Raw genomic sequence first — 19083 nt, forward strand, 5'->3', positions numbered from 1 at the left:
AAAAAGAGCAAAGTAGAAAAGAGAATAAAATCTGAGAAATTATGATTTGAATGAGCAGGACCGCAAGTGGTAAGGGATAAACGGTAAAGTGTTAAGTTTAATGATTAATTGGGTACACATGCATGACAGAGATAGAAAGAGATGCCCGGTATGCAGTAGGTGCAGTACGCACCAACGATCTGCAACTGTCGAAACCTTTATTTTTGAATGATGTGATTTATTGTTCTTATCTGTCGGAGACATCTGTATAAACCCCATCAGAGGGTAATAAAAAAACAGCAAAGCCCAAAATAAATGGGCTGGAATGTTGTGTAGAGGGCGAAGGCCCATAAGCCCAAAATAGCTCCAACCAGGTGATCAAAAATACGCCTAGTACTCCACAATTATTCGGCAACCTGCCGCTAGGGGTGAGTTGGAAAAACCAAAAACCGAAAAAAACTGACCGAAAACCGAACCGAGGCCGAAAAAACAGAACCGAAAAAAAAAACTGAACCGAATCTGTTGAACCGAACCGAACCGAATCTGGTTGGTTCGGTTTTGATTTCTGGGGTTCGGAAACCGAACCGAACCGAACCGAACCGAACATCTTCAAAACGACGTCGTTTTATAATATTTTATTAATTAATAACCCTAATTCTAAAACGGCACCGTTTTATTCCTAAACTAAAACTGCAAGTTGCAACCCGTAAGTAACCAACCCTAGCCCTCCTCCTCTCTCGGTCTCTCTCCTGTTTTCCCACTCCCCTGCCCTCCCTAGTTCGTAGTCGCAGTAGCCTCCGTCATCTGTCTCTCTCTCTCACAGCAGCAAGCAGCAGCCTCCGTCCGTCATCTGTCTCTCTCTCTCACAGTAGCAAGCAACCTCTCTTTGTCTTTCTCATTCCCCCTTGCAGCAGCCTCACCTCATCAGTCTCTCTCGCAGCAGCATCCTCTCTCTCTGTCTCTCTCGCAGCAGCATCCTTATCTGTCTCACGGCAGCGACGACTTCTTACTCTCAAATCTCAATCACAGCAAAAGGTTAGTTTCACATTTAATTTTCAGTTCTACTTATACAGTTTTAGAGATTTGATTTGTATTTTAGTGAATATATTGATTGAGTTGTAATAACAGATTGGGTGTTTTTATGCTTCATAAAGTAATTCAATTGAGTTCCCACGATTGATTGTGCTTCAGATTGGGTATTTTTATGCTTCATAAAGTAATTGAATTGAGTTCCCACGATTGATTGTTCTTCAGATTGGGTATTTTTATGCTTCGGAATGTCACTAGGGCACATTACATTGTTCTTCAGATTGGGTATTTTTATGCAAACTGTACCGTGTGGATGATATAACAAACATAGGTCATATTAATTAGTTAGGAAATAGGAAGGATAGATTATCCGTGTGTTTGCACACAAGTTTAATTTATCCGTGTGGCTGCAGGTTATATATATATAATGGCTGCAGGTTGTGTATGTGTGATTCAGTTTTTATTATACATATATATATATATATATATATATTGGCTGCAGGTTGTATATATATAATGGCTGCAAGTTGTGTATGTGTGTTTGAAACAATATCCCTAATGAAGGGAGTTTGGCTGCAGGTTATATATATATATATATATATTGGCTGCAGGTCGTCTATATATAATGGCTGCAAGCTGTGTATGTGTGTGTTTGAAACAATATCCCTAATGAAGGGAGTTTGGCTGCAGGTTATATATATATATTGTGAAGGGAGTTTGATTCTTGCCTTCCATATTTTGTCTTGATTTTGTATCATTGGCCTTTCATATTTTAATTAACATTTACTTTTGTATAAGTTTGTAGTACTAACTACTATCCTCTTATTATTTTGTTTGAATTAGATGAAGTCAAAGGCGTCAAAGGTCTCAAGGGCCTCAAGCTCAAGTTCAAACTCAATGAGATCAAAATCAACTAGCCCTCATGATCAAACGAACTCATCTTCGAGTATACCATTGGAAGTAAGTACTAAGTAGTCATATCTTTCTATTACCTTAGCCCTTATGTTTAATAATTAATTCATTAATTATAATGATAAGAGTGAGTAACCAACCATAGCAAAAACCTACCATACCCATCTTATTTGAATAATTAATTGTATGATTCTCTTATTTTAGATGGACATTGTTGGTGAATCAACTCCACCTCAAAACGCCGTGGTGGCACCTCGACAAACCCCTACTTCTCTTGGTGGATCCGGAAATCCCTCCGATGCAACTCCAAAAGAAGGTGACGCAAATGACCAAGTAAGTAAAGAAGAAGCTCTTTTGGAATCATTAAAAAGTCATGAAAGATCTTCAGTTTAGGAGCACTTTGATAGAAAAATTGAGGGTGGTAAAGTTAAGGGGTTGTGCAAGTATTGTGCCCAATCATATATGGCCGATTCGGATAAAAATGGTACAACGAATTTAAGAAACCATTTAGCAAGATGTAGAAGCTACGGTCCTAATAAGGAAATATTTCCTGCAAATAGGCAAAAGATCTTAACCTTTGCCGGCACGAAAGATAAGTTGGAAGCCATAGGTTTTTCTCAAGAGGAAGTAACTAAGGCTTGTGTTGAGATGATAATTATAGATGAATTGCCTTTTACTTTTGTTGAGGGAGAAGGTTTTCGCCGTTTTTGCATGCAAGCATGTCCTATGTGGAGAGTGCCTAGTCGTAAGACAATTGCTAAGGATGTACTTAGCTTGTTTTATTCCGAAAGGGATAAATTGAAGAGTCAATTGAAGACATTTAGGGTGTGTCTAACAACGGATACATGGACTTCTATTCAACAAACCAATTACATGGTTCTCACCGCCCATTTTATTGATGATGATTGGATATTACATAAAAAGATTTTGAACTTTTGTGTCATTCCAAATCATAAAGGAGAGTCCATTGCTCAACTTTTGGAGGAATGTTTAGTGGAGTGGGGTATAGAGAAGGTGTTAGCTATTACGGTTGACAATGCTTCCGCAAATGATTCCGGTTTAAGGGACTTGGTGCACCGAATAAGGGGGTGGGGGATTCCTAATGCACTCTTGCATGATGGAAAATATTTGCATATGAGATGTGTTGCTCATATCCTCAATTTGGTTGTGAATGATGGCATAAAATTGTTGAATACGGCTATACAAAGCATTCGTAATGCGGTTAGGTATGTAAGATCTTCCCCTCAAAGGTTGGAAAGCTTTAAAAGGTGTGTTGAGAAAGTGAGAATAGATAGCAAAGGGCTTGTAATTTTGGATGTCCCTACTAGATGGAATTCCACATTTTTAATGTTGGAATCGGCTTTAAAGTTCAAGATGGCTTTTGATAGATTAAAAGTAGATGATGGTCATTACCTTCCATACTTTGTTAAAGACAATCATGATAGTACGAGGGAGGGGCCACCTTCGATGGATGATTGGAGTGAGGCGGGGATATTTGCAATCTTTTTTAGACCTTTTTATGAAGTCACTTTAAAAGTATGTTGTTTTAATACTCCAACCGTTCATACTACTTTTGGTGATTTGTTTAAGATCAAAAGTCTCTTGCATGAAAGGAAAAATGATGAACTTTTATCTATGATCTCCATGTTGATGCAAGAAAAATATGACAAGTATTGGGGTTCAATCGAGGACATGAATCAATATCTTTTTATTGCACTTGTGCTTGATCCTCGCCACAAATTAGAAAAAGTTGTTGATTATTTTGAGATACAATTTGGTGAGGATGAAGAAAAAGTTGAAAGTGCCACAAATGCGGTGAATGACTTATTGATTGATCTTTACAAGATTCATGAAGATATGTCTTTTAGTACACAACAAGGTATAAGTAGTAGTGGTAGTTCTCAAACAATAAGTGGAGACTCTTCATCAAGCATGACCGAAATAGAAAGAAAGTTGAAAGAAAAAAGTGAAATGAGAAAAGCAAAGAGAGCTCGGGTTGTGCATAATGATGTCGACAAGTATCTTTCCGATCCTAATGAAGGAGAAGAATAGGAGAACTTTGATATATTGAATTGGTGGAGGGTGAATGGGGTTTCTAAGTACCCTATTTTGGCACGTGTTGCAAGAGATATCTTAGCTATTCCCGTATCAACCATTGCTTCGAAATCTTCCTTTAGCACAAGTGGACGGATAATTGATCCATATCGTAGTTTTTTAAGTCCAAAAATGGTGGAGGCTTTGATATGTACTCAAAATTGGCTTAGGTCTATTCATGTTGCATTACATCATGAGCCAACCATTGAGGAGATGGAGTTTTGTGAAGAAGTTGAGAAAGGTAATTTTATTTATTGCATTTGATTTTGTTAGATTATTTTAAATAACATTTTAATTAGTATCATTTGTTTTATTATTTGTATGTAGAAATGGCAAGTGGAAGTTAAAAAAAAGGTGCTATGTTGCCCCCTAGGCCGCCCAACCGTTAGTAAGCAAATTGTCATTCAAACTTGAAATGGTTGAGTGTTGATCTTGAGAACTTGAAGAAGTATGTGCAAGGATGGAACTTTAGATGTTTATTGAATTTATAATCTTAGTTGTAATGTTTATTTAGGTGTGGAAGACTTCTTGAACTTTTGAAATGTTTATTTTAGGTGTGGAAAACTTGAACTTTGATGTGTATTTTAAGTTTGGACTTTGATTTGAACTTTGATGTTTATTTAACTTGGACTTTGGAAGACTTGATTATAATTGAACTTTGAATGGAATGTTTATTTTCATTATCTTTGTTAGTTTGTTTGATAATTCTATTAGAAATTTGGAATGCTTATGTTGAAATGAGACTTTGATTGACTTTGATTTTATTTATACTCATTTGAAAGATGTATTACAAAATGGCTGCAATTTTCTTAGAATTTTTTTTTTTTTGCTGCTGAAAAAAAAAAAAAAACCGAACCGGGCCGAAACTGAACCGAAAAAAACCGAACCGAATGCAAACCGAACCGAATACAAACCGAACCGAACCGAACAGTAATTTCGGTTCGATTTCCGGTTTTGGCAAAAAACCGAACCGAACGAAACCGAACCCACCCCTACCTGCCGCTATTACCACGAACCAGGTGACCAAAAGTACGTCCAGTACTCCAAAAATTATTCAGCAACCTGCCGCTATTACCACCAACCAGGTGATGAAATGTACAACCCGTACTCTCATTCATGCCACCAACCAGGTGATCAAAAGTACGCCCAGTACTTCAAATCATACATGAACATTACTCATGTCAATCATACATAAACATTTATGAGCATTACTCATGTCAATCATACATAAACATTCATGAGCATTACTCATCCAATCATACATAAACATTCATAAGCATTACTCATGTCAACATTCATGAGCATCACTCATGTCAATTAACATAAACATTCATGAGCATCACTCATGTCAATCAGCTTCAAAAGCTTCATTTACAGAGCTCTAACTTCAAAAACTTCATTTACAAAAGCTCTAGCTTCAAAAGCTTCATTTACAGAGCTCCAGCTTCGAAAGCTTCATTTACAGAGCTCTATCTTCAAAGCTTCACTTACAAAAGCTTCACTTACAAAGCTTCAGTGCAGAGTATACAAATACCGCCTCCGAACAACCGCCATTTCGGTCCATACATGGATTCAATTTGAAGTCTCCAGCCAACAGACTCTATTGACCGAAGACTTGGGGGACTACATTATGTACCATATATTGGGCCTCAACTGGGCCTCATAAAAAAATACTTAGGGGACTCTAGCCCATCACTTATGTATTGAAGAACGTGCCCTTATTTTATAAAAGGGACTCCCTCACCTTCATTAGAGAGCAAAGCCGTCAGCTGAGCAACTGCCTCGCTGCGAGCATCACTTATAACCCATCACTTATGTATTGAGGAGCGAGCCCTTATTTTATAAAAGGGACTCCCACACCTTCATTAGAGAGCAACGCCGCCAGCTGAGCAACCGCCTCGCCGCGAGCATCACTCATAACCCATCACTTATGTATTGAGGAGCGAACTCTTATTCTATAAAAGGGACTCCCTCACCATCATTAGAGAGCATCGCAGCCTACTGAGCAATCGCCTCACAGCGAACATCAACTCTAGCCCATATTTATGTATTGAGGAGCGAGCCCTTATACTATAAAAGGGACTCCCTCACCTTCAAACTCCTTCAAGCCGAGCCAACCAAGGCAACATAAACCACAAGCCGAGCAGCCTCGCAACATGTGCTACTTATAGTTGAGCATCATTTCACTTTGAGCACCGCCTCATATCAAGCATCAGTTCAAGACAGCATCTAGTTACTTCGGCCCACACATGGACTGAATTTCAAGTCTCCAGCCAAAAGACTCTCTTGACTGAAGACTTAGGGGACTACTGTTTATACCATATTTAGGGCCTCGTATTTAGACCTCGTATAAATACTCGGGGGACCTAAATGTAATTATGTAATAAAGGAAGGGGCAAATATGTAATAAGTGAGGAGTCCTTATTCTATAAAATGACCCCTCACCCTCACAATTGGAGGAGGCCATTTCTGAGGCCAATTCCTAAGGCTCCTTTCATCCCCTCTCAACGCTCTCACTCTCAGAGCTCTCTCCCTCAAATAAATACAATCAGTGTGGACGTAGCCCAAACCTTGGGGTGAACCACCATACATCTTGTGTTATTTACATTTCATGCAGATTCACGGTCGGATTTACGTTGTTCCAAGACCTCCGGTTTTGTGCATCAACAAACTCAAAAACAATTTTCAAGTTTTAAGTGTTAAAAACTTGTTTGGTCTAACTCTTTTAAAAAACTAGATTCAAAACTAACTTAAGAATTAGGCTATTTCTTAAAAACACCAAAAGTGTGTTTTTAGAGTTTTTAACTTTAAAGATCACTCTTTCTCTCTTCCCTTTTCTCTCACACCTAATCCCTTATCTTTTATCCCTATCATTTCTCTCACTCCTCATATTTTTCTCTCCTTCGATCCTCTCATATTTCTCTCTCTCTCTCTCTCCTCCGATCCATTCTCCTATTTCTTTCTCTTCCCTTTCTTTCCTTCTCTCTCCTTTTCCTCTCTACCCTCTCTCATTTTTCTCTCTTTGAATTTAGAAGTTCACACTATAGGATGAGTTTTTTTTTCTTTAAAAACAATTGTGTATTTCATACCAAACAAGTTTATGAATTTTTAAGAAAATTGTTCTTAAGACATGTTTTTAAGAAGTGTTTTGCATAATGATGAATTTTTTTTAATATGATACTGCCCTTACTAATTCAACAAAATTGGAATATAACATTGTAATTACTAAATGCCACGTCACAAATCAAATACTTTATGCTTATTTTTTAGGGAACTTTAACGAAAAGCTCCCGGTATTGTTCACTTTAACGAAAAACCACATTTTTACACTAAAAAGTAAATCCTGGTACTATTCATTTTACCCTTTATTTTGTCTTTATCATTAAAACTCGGTTTTCAAGCCATTTTCATTAGTTTTCCTTATTTTTTTAATACAATTTGATATAATATAATAGTAAATATAAAAAGTGATTTATCTGTGGCTATAGAAGACTACAACCGCACTTCCTTATATGATTCTTTTTCCCTATTTTCATCCCCTTCCTCTCTTTGTTACGTGTTGGATATATGTCAACAATCAATGATAATTTTATATATGCTAATAAATAATAAATGTGAATAAATAAATTAACAGAATATGAATACAACGAATTAATAATTTAAACAGACGAAACTGATGATCGAAACTTGTGTACCGCAATGTCCTTGAAACGGAAATTTCATCCATACTCAATACTTGTAGTTCTATGAATGTTTGCCTCACCAGGATTCAATGATCTAAGTTAGGATTTCAGCATCTAAAAACTGACTTATGGCGAATTTTTTTTGTGGTTCTCTCAGTAAGAAGGTTTTGGATTGTAGAAAAATTTGATATTTCTGTGTTCTAAATGCCATGTAAATGGATGTATATATAGTAGGTTTATGCATGTTCGCAACAAGTATGAGAATGAGATGTGTCTGTTGGGAGACATCTTATCAGAGGGGTGCTTTGCTCTCTGGCGTTCTTTCATCACTTCAAACTTCATCTAAAAATATGAGTCTATTGATAAAAATTAATTAATTAATTAAATCCGAAATTAATTAAAGAAATTAATTATTATAGCCTAAGAGCCCCACGGCTCAAGGCCCATATTTTGATAATTAATTATATATTAATTAGTACACCTCAAAGCCCAACCCCAAAGTTGAGCCCAATTTCATTATCCATGGTTCATCACTCCAATCACTATCTATAAGAGACAATGCCTTATAAAGTGAGAGAACATTTTGGTAGTAACTAATGTGGGACAATGAAATTTCTACTCAAAATTTCCAACAATACCCCACATTTGAGTTGAAATTTCATTCAAACTCCAACAATACCCCACATTTGAATGCAAATGTATGACTAGGCTACCTAAAACTGAGAAAGAATAGACATGATATGCATCGGGTGAAGTGTCTTTGGGACTTGAACTTACCCTAGTGAAAACATATCGGGTTTACTTGGTGACGCAGTGGATGTGGAAGATCTTGAATTGTTCACCACAGTAATAAGTCGAGACAATATGCTACACACATGTCATGTCTACCACACAACAATTTATACAGTTGTGTTCATTTTGGCCCTGAACAGATCCTGGATTTTGTAGGAGTTTTAGAGAATTTAGCCATTTCAATTCTCATAAATGTGGCCCCATTTACTCCTATATAGGTGACATTAATTAAGAATAGTTTGCCATATTCCTCTTGATAACAAGATATTAATGTCATTAAATGTATAAAACATAACCCTTCGAACTTCAACAAAAAACACACATTTTATCATAAGAATGGGTAAGTTGTGTGTTCAACTTTTGAATCAAACTCAACCAGTTTGCTTATGAACCTAGACCATGAGATCTCTAATCAGCTAGGTTAGGTTTCCTCCCAGTCCGATTCATTGAATTGGCTTGAGACCCATTCTTCTCGATGTAAATAATATTTGCTCTCTTGGTAGGCATTTTGTCAAAATGATCAACTATATTTTCCTTTGACTTTACATAATCAATGGATATTATTCCATTTGAGAGCATCTTTTTAAGAGTATTATGTCGACGCCTGATATGTCGCGACTTTCCATTATATACATAACTTTTGGCCCTTGATTGCATGACCATACTGTCACAATGTATACATATAGCAGTTACAGGCTTTGGTCACACTGGAATATCCTTCAGAAAATGTTTGAGCCACTCGGTTTCTTCTCCAGCCAAGTCTAAAGCTATAAACTCTGAGTCCATGATGGAACGAGCTATACATTTTTGTTTAAAGGATTTCCAAGATATTGCTGCACCTCCCAAAGTAAAAACATATCCACTTGTTGACTTGGATTCTGTAGTGTCAGAAATCCAATTAGCATCACTGAAGCCTTCTACAACATGTGGATACGTTGTGCAGTGTTATCCGTAGTCAAGTGTATTTTTCAAATACTTTAACACTCTTACAAAAGCATCCCAATACTCTTGCGCCGGATTATTTGTATATCTACTAAGCTTACTTACTGCATAAGCTAAGTCAAGCCTAGTCGAATTCATCAAGTACATTAGACTTTCAATTACTTGAGAATATCCAAGTTGAGATATAGCATTGACTTTATTTTTCTCCAATTTGTATCTAGCATTAAAAGGAGTTGCAACAGGTTTGCACTCAAATTGACCAAACCTTTGTAATATTTTTTCTGCATAATGGGATTGTGTAAGGACATATCCTTCACTATCTCTCTTAATTTGAATTCCTAGAATGACATCGGCTTGACCTAAGTCTTTCTTGTCAAAATTTGAATTCAACATTTTCTTTGTTTTGTTTATTACATCTTTATCAGTTCCCATTATGAGCATATCATCTACATACAAGCAAACAATAACGCAAGTTTTATCATTACTCTTAATGTAGACACATTTATCATATTTGTTTATTTTGAACCCATGTGTCAACAAAGTATGATCAAATTTCTCGTGCCATTGTTTTAGTGCTTGTTTAAGTCCATATAATGACTTAACTAATTTTCACACTTAGCTTTCTTGTCCTTTAAGCACGAACCCTTCAGGTTGTTCCATGTATATTTCTTCATCCAGTTCTCCATTTAAAAATGTTGTTTTTACATCCATTTGATGTATATCAAAGTTGTATACAGCCGCAATCGCTATTAACGTCCTAATTGATGTTATGTGAGAAACTGAAGAATAAGTGTCGAAATAATCCAACCCTTCCTTTTGGCGATAACCTTTGGCTACTAAACGTGCCTTGAACTTGTCAATGGTTCCATTTGCCTTAAGTTTCTTTTTGAAAATCCATTTATGACCAATTGGTTTACTACCGGGAGGTAAATCAACCAATTCCCATGTGTTATTTTCCATAATGAATTCCATTTCACTTTTAATTGCTTCATTCCATAAAGGAGCCTCGGAAAAAGACATTGTTTCTTTAAAAGTTCTAAGTTCATTATCAGATAAGTAAGTAATGAAATCTGGTCCAAAGTTCTTAGAAACTTTGATTTTTTTTCCTCTTCTTGGACACCAAAAGAAGAGGCTTCATCATGACTATAATCATGAATTCTCTTTGTGTTAGAACCAGATTCATTTTCTTTGTAAGGAAATATATCATCAAAGAATATTTCATATGCCGATTCTAATATAGTGTTAACATGAATGTCAGAAATCAAAGATTTTACAACAAGGAACCTATAAGCAGCACGATTGTTTGCATATCCAATGAATACACAATCAATAGTTTTAGATCTTAGTTTTGTTCTTTTTGGTAACAGAACTTGCACCTTTGCTAGGCAACCCCACACTTTGAGGATTTTATAAGTGGGTTTATGTCATTTCGATAGTTCATAAGGTGACTTGTCAATCTTCTTTTGAGGAACCTTATTCAATATGGTATTTGCAGTAAATAAAGCTTCACCCCACAAACTATGTGGAAGCCCATAACTATTTAACATGGAATTATTCATATCCTTGAATGTTCTATTTTTTCTTTCGGTAACGCAATTTTGTTGTGATGTGTATGGAGTTGTTGTTTGGTGTATAATTTCATGTTGTGTACAAAAATATGAGAAGGCAGTAGACTCATACTCTCTTCCTCTATCATATCTAAGTGCTTTGATTTTTTTTTCTCAAGTTGATTTTCAACTTTAGCTTTATATGTCTTAAACATATTCAAAGCTTCGTCCTTGCTATGAATCAAATAAACATAGCAATACTTACTGCAATCATCAATAAAAGTAACATAATATTTCTTTCCTCCATGAGTTGGTGTGGATTTAAAGTCACAAAGATCACTATGAATTAATCCAAGTAATTCAGTTGATTTTTCCAGAATTGACTTTCTAGTTTGCCTAGCAAATTTGGATTCATTACATGTCTCACCCTTATGATTAAAATCAATCTCGAATTTAGGTAATAATTCTAATTTAACCATTCTTTGCATGGAACGAAAATTAACATGGCCTAATTTAGCATGCCAAATATTAGAAGACTCAACAATATAAGTAAAATCATTTATTTTATTAGCATCATCAATGGCAATTACATTGAGTTTTACGAGGTCATCTGACACGCCTCGATCCCGATGTCAAAGGGACAGCGGGATGGCCACGTGCTGGCCAACACCCGAGGGTGATGCAAGCCATTTAATGAATGCATATGCTGAGAACATGAAAAACATGTATATAAATTTCGCTCGAACTACACAATGTAATATTCATATACAAACCTTACCAAAATAATATAATAAGTTCAACTGCCAACAAAATAATGGTGATAATGCATGACATGTTCAGAGCATATTATTAATTCAGAATACAAGCAGAAGGTGTAACAGAAAATGTTATTACAAGAATGTCCAAGCGGAGAGAAGGACACAAAGTCATTGGTATGGGAATGCCTCGTAGCTCGGATCGTATGCCTCGTTCCTACGTCTTGAGGGGGAGCAAAACAAAACATGAGTGGATCAAGTTGATATATAAGTAATACGGAAAGAGTTATTCATCAACGTACTAACCCCCAAAGTTATAAAGTAATGGAACCTTTTAGTAGTGACCAATGTGGGATAATGAAATTTCTACTCAAAATTTTCAACAATACCTCACATTGGAGTTGAACTTTCATTCAAACTCCAATAATACCCCACATTTGAATGCAAATGTATGACTGGGCTCCTAAAACTGAGAGAGAATAGACATGATATGCATCGGGTGAAATGTCTTTTGGACTTGAACTTACTCTAGTGAAAACATATCGGGTTTACTTGGTGACGCAGTGGATGTGAAAAATCTTGAATTGTTCACTATAATAGTAAACCGAGATAACATGCTACACACATATCATGTGTACCACACGTCAATTCATATGGTTGTGTTCATTTTGATCCTGAACAGATCCCGAATTTTATTTTAAATGTCATGCCATTCAAATTATACAAGTAATAATATTTTAAATAATATCAATGTGATTAGTAGTAAGTCGTTTTAGGCAAAACTTAACAATAGAAATCTATAAATAAGGGGTAAATTACATTTTACCTCTCAAGTATGAGGTCAATTACAATCTTATACAACATCTTTAAAAAATTTCAATTTCATACATTTAGTTATATTTTCTTTTCAATTTCATATATCCGTTAAAAAATCTGTTAACTGTTAAGTGATGGCGTGTCAAATGTAGGGTCCACATTTGTGTTGACACGGCTGTCAACTTTGTACCAGGTGAATAAAAAATAATAAAAAAGGATTATTTAATAAAAAATCAATTTATATTATAATTAAAAACTAAAAAAAAAATTGAAAAGGGATTTGGGCAAAACTTAGCCCAATAACCCCATCTCTTCCTCGATTACATCTCATATCCTCTGTGCTTGTTTGCAACCAATAATCCCATATGGGTTTGGGAAGCTTCTTTCGCCACCCTATAGAAGTTCAACGTTTTCTTCCTTGTGTAACCTTCTTCCTCCTTGCAAATATCACACATTGCACGAGACTCTCTAAACTTCCTCTCTCCCACTGCAAATCCCTGCAATTAAATAAAACCCATCAAATCTAAATCGAAATCCTTCGCTGTAACATCTTCCTAAACTAACCCAAAACCCATCACTCTGTGCTTCACCCTATAAATTTTCATTTTGTGGCTTCTGGGATGGAAAGATCGACAAATCTGGAGTGGGATGTGTACAAGTGGGGTTTTAAAGAAAAAAAAACTGACACCATCAAGTTCTTCAATAGTGAGTTGGAGTTACTGTTAGGCTTTTTTTTTTTTTTTTTGCTTTTTTTTGTTTTTTGTTTTTTTTTTCTTCAGAACTCAAGCTACTCATCCATCCATAAATCAAAGGGATTTTGGATTTTTTTTCTCTTCAGATCCAGTTCACGATCCGGACCAGATCCATTTTCATTAGATTGCCACTATGATTCATATTCGAGAGTCAGCACAATCCCACCCCACCTAAATCCTAGCCCCTTTTCAATTTTCCAAACCTACCACCTTAGACAAACAGACCCCAAGGATCTCTCTCAACCCATAAACCCCCTCCTCACCTAATGCCACCTAAACCCAACTAAGATCATCCTACTTCCAATTCAAATTTGGTTGTGCACTTTGTTGATGCACAAAACTGGAAGGTCTTGGAACAACGTAAAACCGACCGTGAATCTGTAAGAAAGTAAAGAACACAAGATGTATCGTGGTTCACCCCAATGTTTGGGTTACGTCCACACTGATGTTGATATTGTTTCACTATGAATGGTGAATATACAAGAAGGCTAGAGGCAGTGTGCTTTCTAGCCTATTCTCTGTGTTTGCCCTTTCTGAGATGTTTTCTCTCTTCCCATGGCCTTAACCTTGACCTCCTTTATTGAGGAGAGTGATGAGTCATTTTATAGAATAAGGGCTCATCATTTATTACATATTTGCTCCTTCATTTATTACATAATTACATTTGAGTCCCTCGAGTATTTATACGAGGTCTAAATACAGAGGCCCTAAATATGGTACAAACACACTTTAAGGTTGTATGGCTCGGATCTAGCGTGGTGATGAAGACGAAGAAGGAAACACCATTTTTCACGGCGTGTCAGTGTACATCGAGAGCTCAATGAGCCATGATTATAGGGGTGATTGATGTTGGGATTGTGGTTGCGGAGTCCAATAGAGAAGAAGACGAAGATGGTCTTCTGGTGATGCCAGGAAACCAGTAACTAGAGAACGGAGTGAGACACGGTAAAAAGATGAGAGCGATGGGAGAACGAAGAATATGAAGTGATGGGCGCAATTTTTTTATTTATTGACTGCTACATAAGCAAAAATATGGGCCTACATTTACCACGTCATCATTTAACGGTTAACTTAACTGATTTTTTAACGGTTGTATGAAATTGAAATAAAATAATCAGTGTTTTAAAAAACGGTCTAGGCAATTGCCTAGGAGCTGGGCGTCAGGCTGCCGCTGCGATTATACTAGAAACGTTCACTAAATTGGCAAGGGAATTAGGTAGTGTCTAGGTGGCCGACTAGTGGGCTAGGCAGCCTCGACGACAGACTAGGCAGGTCTGTAAAAAAAAAACTATATACGTCTCGCGGCTTCACTCATCGCGTAAAAGAGAATGCGACGACATAAAATTTGGAGAAAGATAGAGCGATGGAGCGAGAGAGTGTGAGGGAAAAAGGAGCGAGAGAGACGTTTAGAAGCAATTAGAAAAACAGATATGCAATTGCAAGAAACGAATGAGAAATTGACATGGATTGGATACTTGGGAAGTTGGGATTTCTTCTATGCGCCTGAGGAATTCGACCTGCCATAACCAGATTTTGAGAAATTATATAGAGGAAGAAGAAGATAAGGAACTAGGCAAAGCAATCGAAGAAAGGGAGGAAAATAAATAGAGAGAATTCAAAATAAAGGTCTTCACGGTTTCCAAGGCGTCAATGACCATCCTCTCTATTTGACCGGTTTCCACCACTTGCCCCTATTAATTATCCACCCTCCACTGTTATAAATTATAATCACCCACTACTTATAATTTATAATAAAAGAAAATAAAAAATAATTACTCATTCTTCACTATTAAATAAATATGTTGTATAATATATTAGGAATAGTATTTTATTATATTTGGTATTTCTAAGACCATCATATTATTATACTTAAAACTCCTACATTGCATATATACTTTTAAAAATAATGTATTATTTAATGTTTATGTATATATTACATAGTAAATTTATATGAAATATTATAACTTTATATGAAATGTTTAGGTATTATTATATTTGAACTTGGATACTCTTTTTACATTTTATCATTCTTTTATTATTTATCTATGGATTTCATACTAGTATAATTTTTTGTAAGTGTCAATATGCACTTATTTACAAGATATACAAGAAATTTACCCAAATCCGCTTAGGCCGCCTAGGCGCCTAGGCGCTAGCCCGTCGCCCGACTAGCGCCTAGTATTTTTTAGAACCTTGAAAATAATAAGTAAATGTATGAGATTGAAATGTTTTAAAGATGCTGTAAGAAAGTGTAATTGACCCCAAACTTAAAAGGGTAGAACGTAATTTACCCATAAATAAATGAGCATAACTATACTAGTCTAATGCAACTAGCTAGCTGACAGTAATTGGCAAAGCCTAAGGGCTGGTTTGGTATTGCTGTGCTTTGAAAAGAAGCTGTTGTGAGAATAAGCGGCTGTACTGTGAGAATAAGCGGCTGTGAAATAAATCAGCAGAGTGTTTAGTAATGTTTTTGTAAAAGTGCTTTTGAAAAAAAAAGCAGTCTGATAGTGGGTCTTTTCATTAAAGGAGCACTGTAGCTCTGTGTGCTTTGAAAAAAAGCCAGTTTTCCAAAGCTGCAAATAGTAGCTTCAGCCTTTTCATTTGATTTCAACTTATTCTCACAACAACTTCCAAAATAAGCCATTTTTTTTTTCTTCAGTTTACCAAACACCTAAAACCCTCATAGCTTTTTTTCGTGGGTGCTTTTTTTTTAAGCATCTCACTCCCAAACCACCCGTAACTCACATTATGCTTTATTTATTCTTTTTATTTAAAATATGGATTGTATACTTATGAAAGTATGAATCCTAATGATGTAATTAGTTAATTACTAATAAAAATAATAGGAATTAACTCGTATAATATATCAAAATTTTATTTGATTGCTGCGTCGCCAATTCAATGTGTCAAATAATATATTAAAATATTGAGTTTGTAATTAAAATTGACTCTAATTTTCATCTTATTTGTCCAATGGAACTCGTATATTAAAAAATTGAATTAAAGGCATGTGACTTTATCTTTGTTTGCTGTAAAAAAAAAATTAATGAGTCAAATGACTAGCTGCCGCTGCATATTACATTTTCCTTAGAAAATACTTTAATGTCTTTTAGTTTTATTTGGCGTATTTGATGTGCATGTGGAAATGGGTTATGTTAGAGAGACTGAATGTGTAAACTAAATTTGGAAACTAAATTATTTTCACTAATAAGAAATAAGTACGTTTATCAGCGCTTAAGTAGTAATCTATCAATCAATTTTCTTGTAATTTAATTTACAAAATTTAGGAGGGTGTATTCAATAGGGATTTTGAGGAATTTTAATTCTTTTAATGAATCTAGGGTTCAATCAGGATTTTAAGTGATTCTTTAAAATTCAATGTGTATTGAATCAACATTTTAAGATAGTTTATTAAAATTCTTAGAAATTTGATTTTAAAGAATTTTATAACATTCTAAATGTAATCAATTAGAATTTGATTTTAAAGAATTTGAAAAAGTTAAGGAATTTGAAAGAATTTGAAAGATTTCGTAATGTAATTTAAAAGTTTACAAATCTCACATCTCCCATGAGATTTTAAGGAAATTAAATTAAAATTTTACATGAAATTTCTACACACAATTAAAATTCTTAAAAATTTATGAATTTATAAATTATTAAAATCTCTAAAATTCTCAATTATATATATTAGTCCACAAATTAGTTTCATTCTCATTACTTTTGAAGATTGTCTAAGGTTCAAAAGGATAAATTCAAAACAGTGCAGGGAAGAGATAGGGACCGTTTCGGGATGACGCCATTCCATATTCCAAGACATTACGTGTCGCTGTTCCTGCATGGGACTGCCCATGTGTCCTAAATGAGTCCAACCGCTCTTGGCTAATTTAAGACTACAGACCTCCACATTTCAAACATGCGGTGACCCTCCTCTCTCCTCTACACGCACACGCTCTCTCTCTCTCTCTCTCTCTCTCTCTCTCGTTTTAGAGAGATCTATCTGGATATATCCTCTCGCTCGATCTGCCTGCCTTCGTGTTAATCTAGTAATTTGTGAAAGAAGAAGAAAGAAGCTGTGCAGTGCAGGTGTAGCCAAGTAATTAAAGAGCATATAATCCGACCGGCAGTTGAGCTTGCTTTCTCCACTCCATAAATTTCTAACTAAGAAAGAAAGTGCTTGCGTTTTTTCATCGTCCCCAGCATGCCACCTCGTAGATATGCCTTTGGGAGGGCCGACGAGGTCACCCACCCTGACTCCATCAGAGCCACTTTAGCTGAATTGGTTGCCACTTTCATATTTGTCTTTGCCGGGGAAGGCTCTGCTCTTGCTCTTGGTATGATATCTAAATAAATCTAGCAAATAACGACGTCATGATCATTAAACTAATTAAGTAAAATCATTCATTCTGTTAATTACCTCTTTACATATGTTAATATATCTATGCATGCATGCATGTTTCGTTGATATTCTAGCACAGATCTACATGAAATGACAAATGAGACATGCCATCATCAATATCTTTTCTTTACTAAACCTTGATAGTCTGTTTCGCAACTAATTAATTGGCAGGGAAGATTTACAAGGATAGCGGCACATCAGCATCTGAGCTGATAGCCATAGCTCTTGCACACGCCTTCTCTCTCTTTTCGGCCATCTCAGCCAGCATTAACGTATCTGGTGGCCATGTCAACCCTGCTGTAACCTTCGGTGCTCTTCTAGGTGGAAGGCTATCCGTTGTTCGCGCGCTATACTACTGGGTTGCTCAGCTTCTTGGAGCTATTGTGGCTTCTCTTTTGTTAAGGCTTGTCACAAATGGCATGGTAATTATTCCGTATTTAAAAACTTAGCTCGCTTTGCTACAAGCTAAACCCCTTTCATTCTAAATTATTACAATTAGCTCTGATCAATTATTTGATATTACTATTCAGAGGACGGTGGGGTTCAACGTGGCCTCTGGTGTTGCTGAGGTGCATGGGCTAATACTAGAGATTGTGTTGACATTTGGGTTAGTTTACACCGTATATGCTACTGCCATTGATCCCAAGAGGGGTAGCTTGGGAACCATCGCACCACTGGCCATTGGATTTATTGTCGGGGCAAATATCCTGGTGGGCGGGCCGTTTGATGGGGCATGCATGAACCCAGCAAGGGCGTTTGGACCTGCACTGGTAGGGTGGAGATGGAGGAACCACTGGATCTACTGGGTTGGGCCACTCCTAGGAGGTGGGTTGGCGGCTCTCATATACGAGTACATGGTCATACCAACAGAGACGCCACACCACGCTCACCAGCCATTGGCTCCAGAGGATTACTAGTCCGTTAGTTTGGCGCTTAGCCCCCGTACGCACTGTATTAATACCAACATGTGTCAGCTGCTCGCTCCCTTTGCCATTCACACCTCGAGTGTTTATGTTCCATTTTCTGTAATTTTTTTTTTTTGTTTGGCAACTTTTGTGTTGGAGTTTGTCCTCCCGTTGTCTAAAACGTCATTTCCATTGCATGGACATGTGATTGTAAAGCTAATAAAGTGCCGTGGAGTTTCTTTGGCTAATTTTATTTCAAATTTTTTTGGTAAGAAAAAGTTTCGGGGAACCCATCTCAGGGTCAGTCCTCTTTGAGGACAAACATTAGTCCTTTTTTATTTTTATTTTTACAGATCCTCCTCCAAAAATGATCGTCACCAAAGTGAATGATACTGGGTAGGACTCGAACTTAGGTCTTGCGCAACAATCCTCCTCCTTACCAACTCATCCAACTGTTGTTGGCATTTGTTTTTATTTC

At 36.2% G+C, this 19083-nt stretch overlaps 1 protein-coding gene and 1 long non-coding RNA gene across 2 annotated transcripts; both read left to right on the forward strand.

Moving 5' to 3' along the window:
• Window positions 1-4118: 4118 nt before the first annotated feature.
• LOC139196961 (uncharacterized) lies at window positions 4119-4699 on the forward strand. The gene is made up of 2 exons (XR_011581879.1): window positions 4119-4255; window positions 4342-4699. It is a non-coding gene; the product is annotated as an uncharacterized lncRNA (long non-coding RNA).
• Window positions 4700-17190: 12491 nt separating this feature from the next.
• On the forward strand, window positions 17191-18853 carry LOC139197242 (probable aquaporin TIP3-2). Its single transcript, XM_070824251.1, has 3 exons — window positions 17191-17635; window positions 17872-18122; window positions 18231-18853. The coding sequence occupies exons 1-3, from the start codon at window positions 17503-17505 to the stop codon at window positions 18615-18617; spliced, it is 771 nt and encodes a 256-aa protein (XP_070680352.1). The 5' UTR covers window positions 17191-17502; the 3' UTR covers window positions 18618-18853.
• Window positions 18854-19083: the final 230 nt, after the last annotated feature.

Source organism: Malus domestica, chromosome 06 (genome assembly GCF_042453785.1).
Source record: "Malus domestica chromosome 06, GDT2T_hap1".
Lineage (NCBI taxonomy): Eukaryota > Viridiplantae > Streptophyta > Magnoliopsida > Rosales > Rosaceae > Malus > Malus domestica.

Coding starts and splice junctions, on each gene's coding strand:
- LOC139197242 (XM_070824251.1), top strand. CDS start 17,503: ATGCCACCTCGTAGATATGCCTTTGGGAGGGCCGACGAGGTCACCCAC. Junction 17,636..17,871: donor AGGCTCTGCTCTTGCTCTTG/GTATGATATCTA, acceptor ATTAATTGGCAG/GGAAGATTTACAAGGATAGC. Junction 18,123..18,230: donor GGCTTGTCACAAATGGCATG/GTAATTATTCCG, acceptor ATTACTATTCAG/AGGACGGTGGGGTTCAACGT.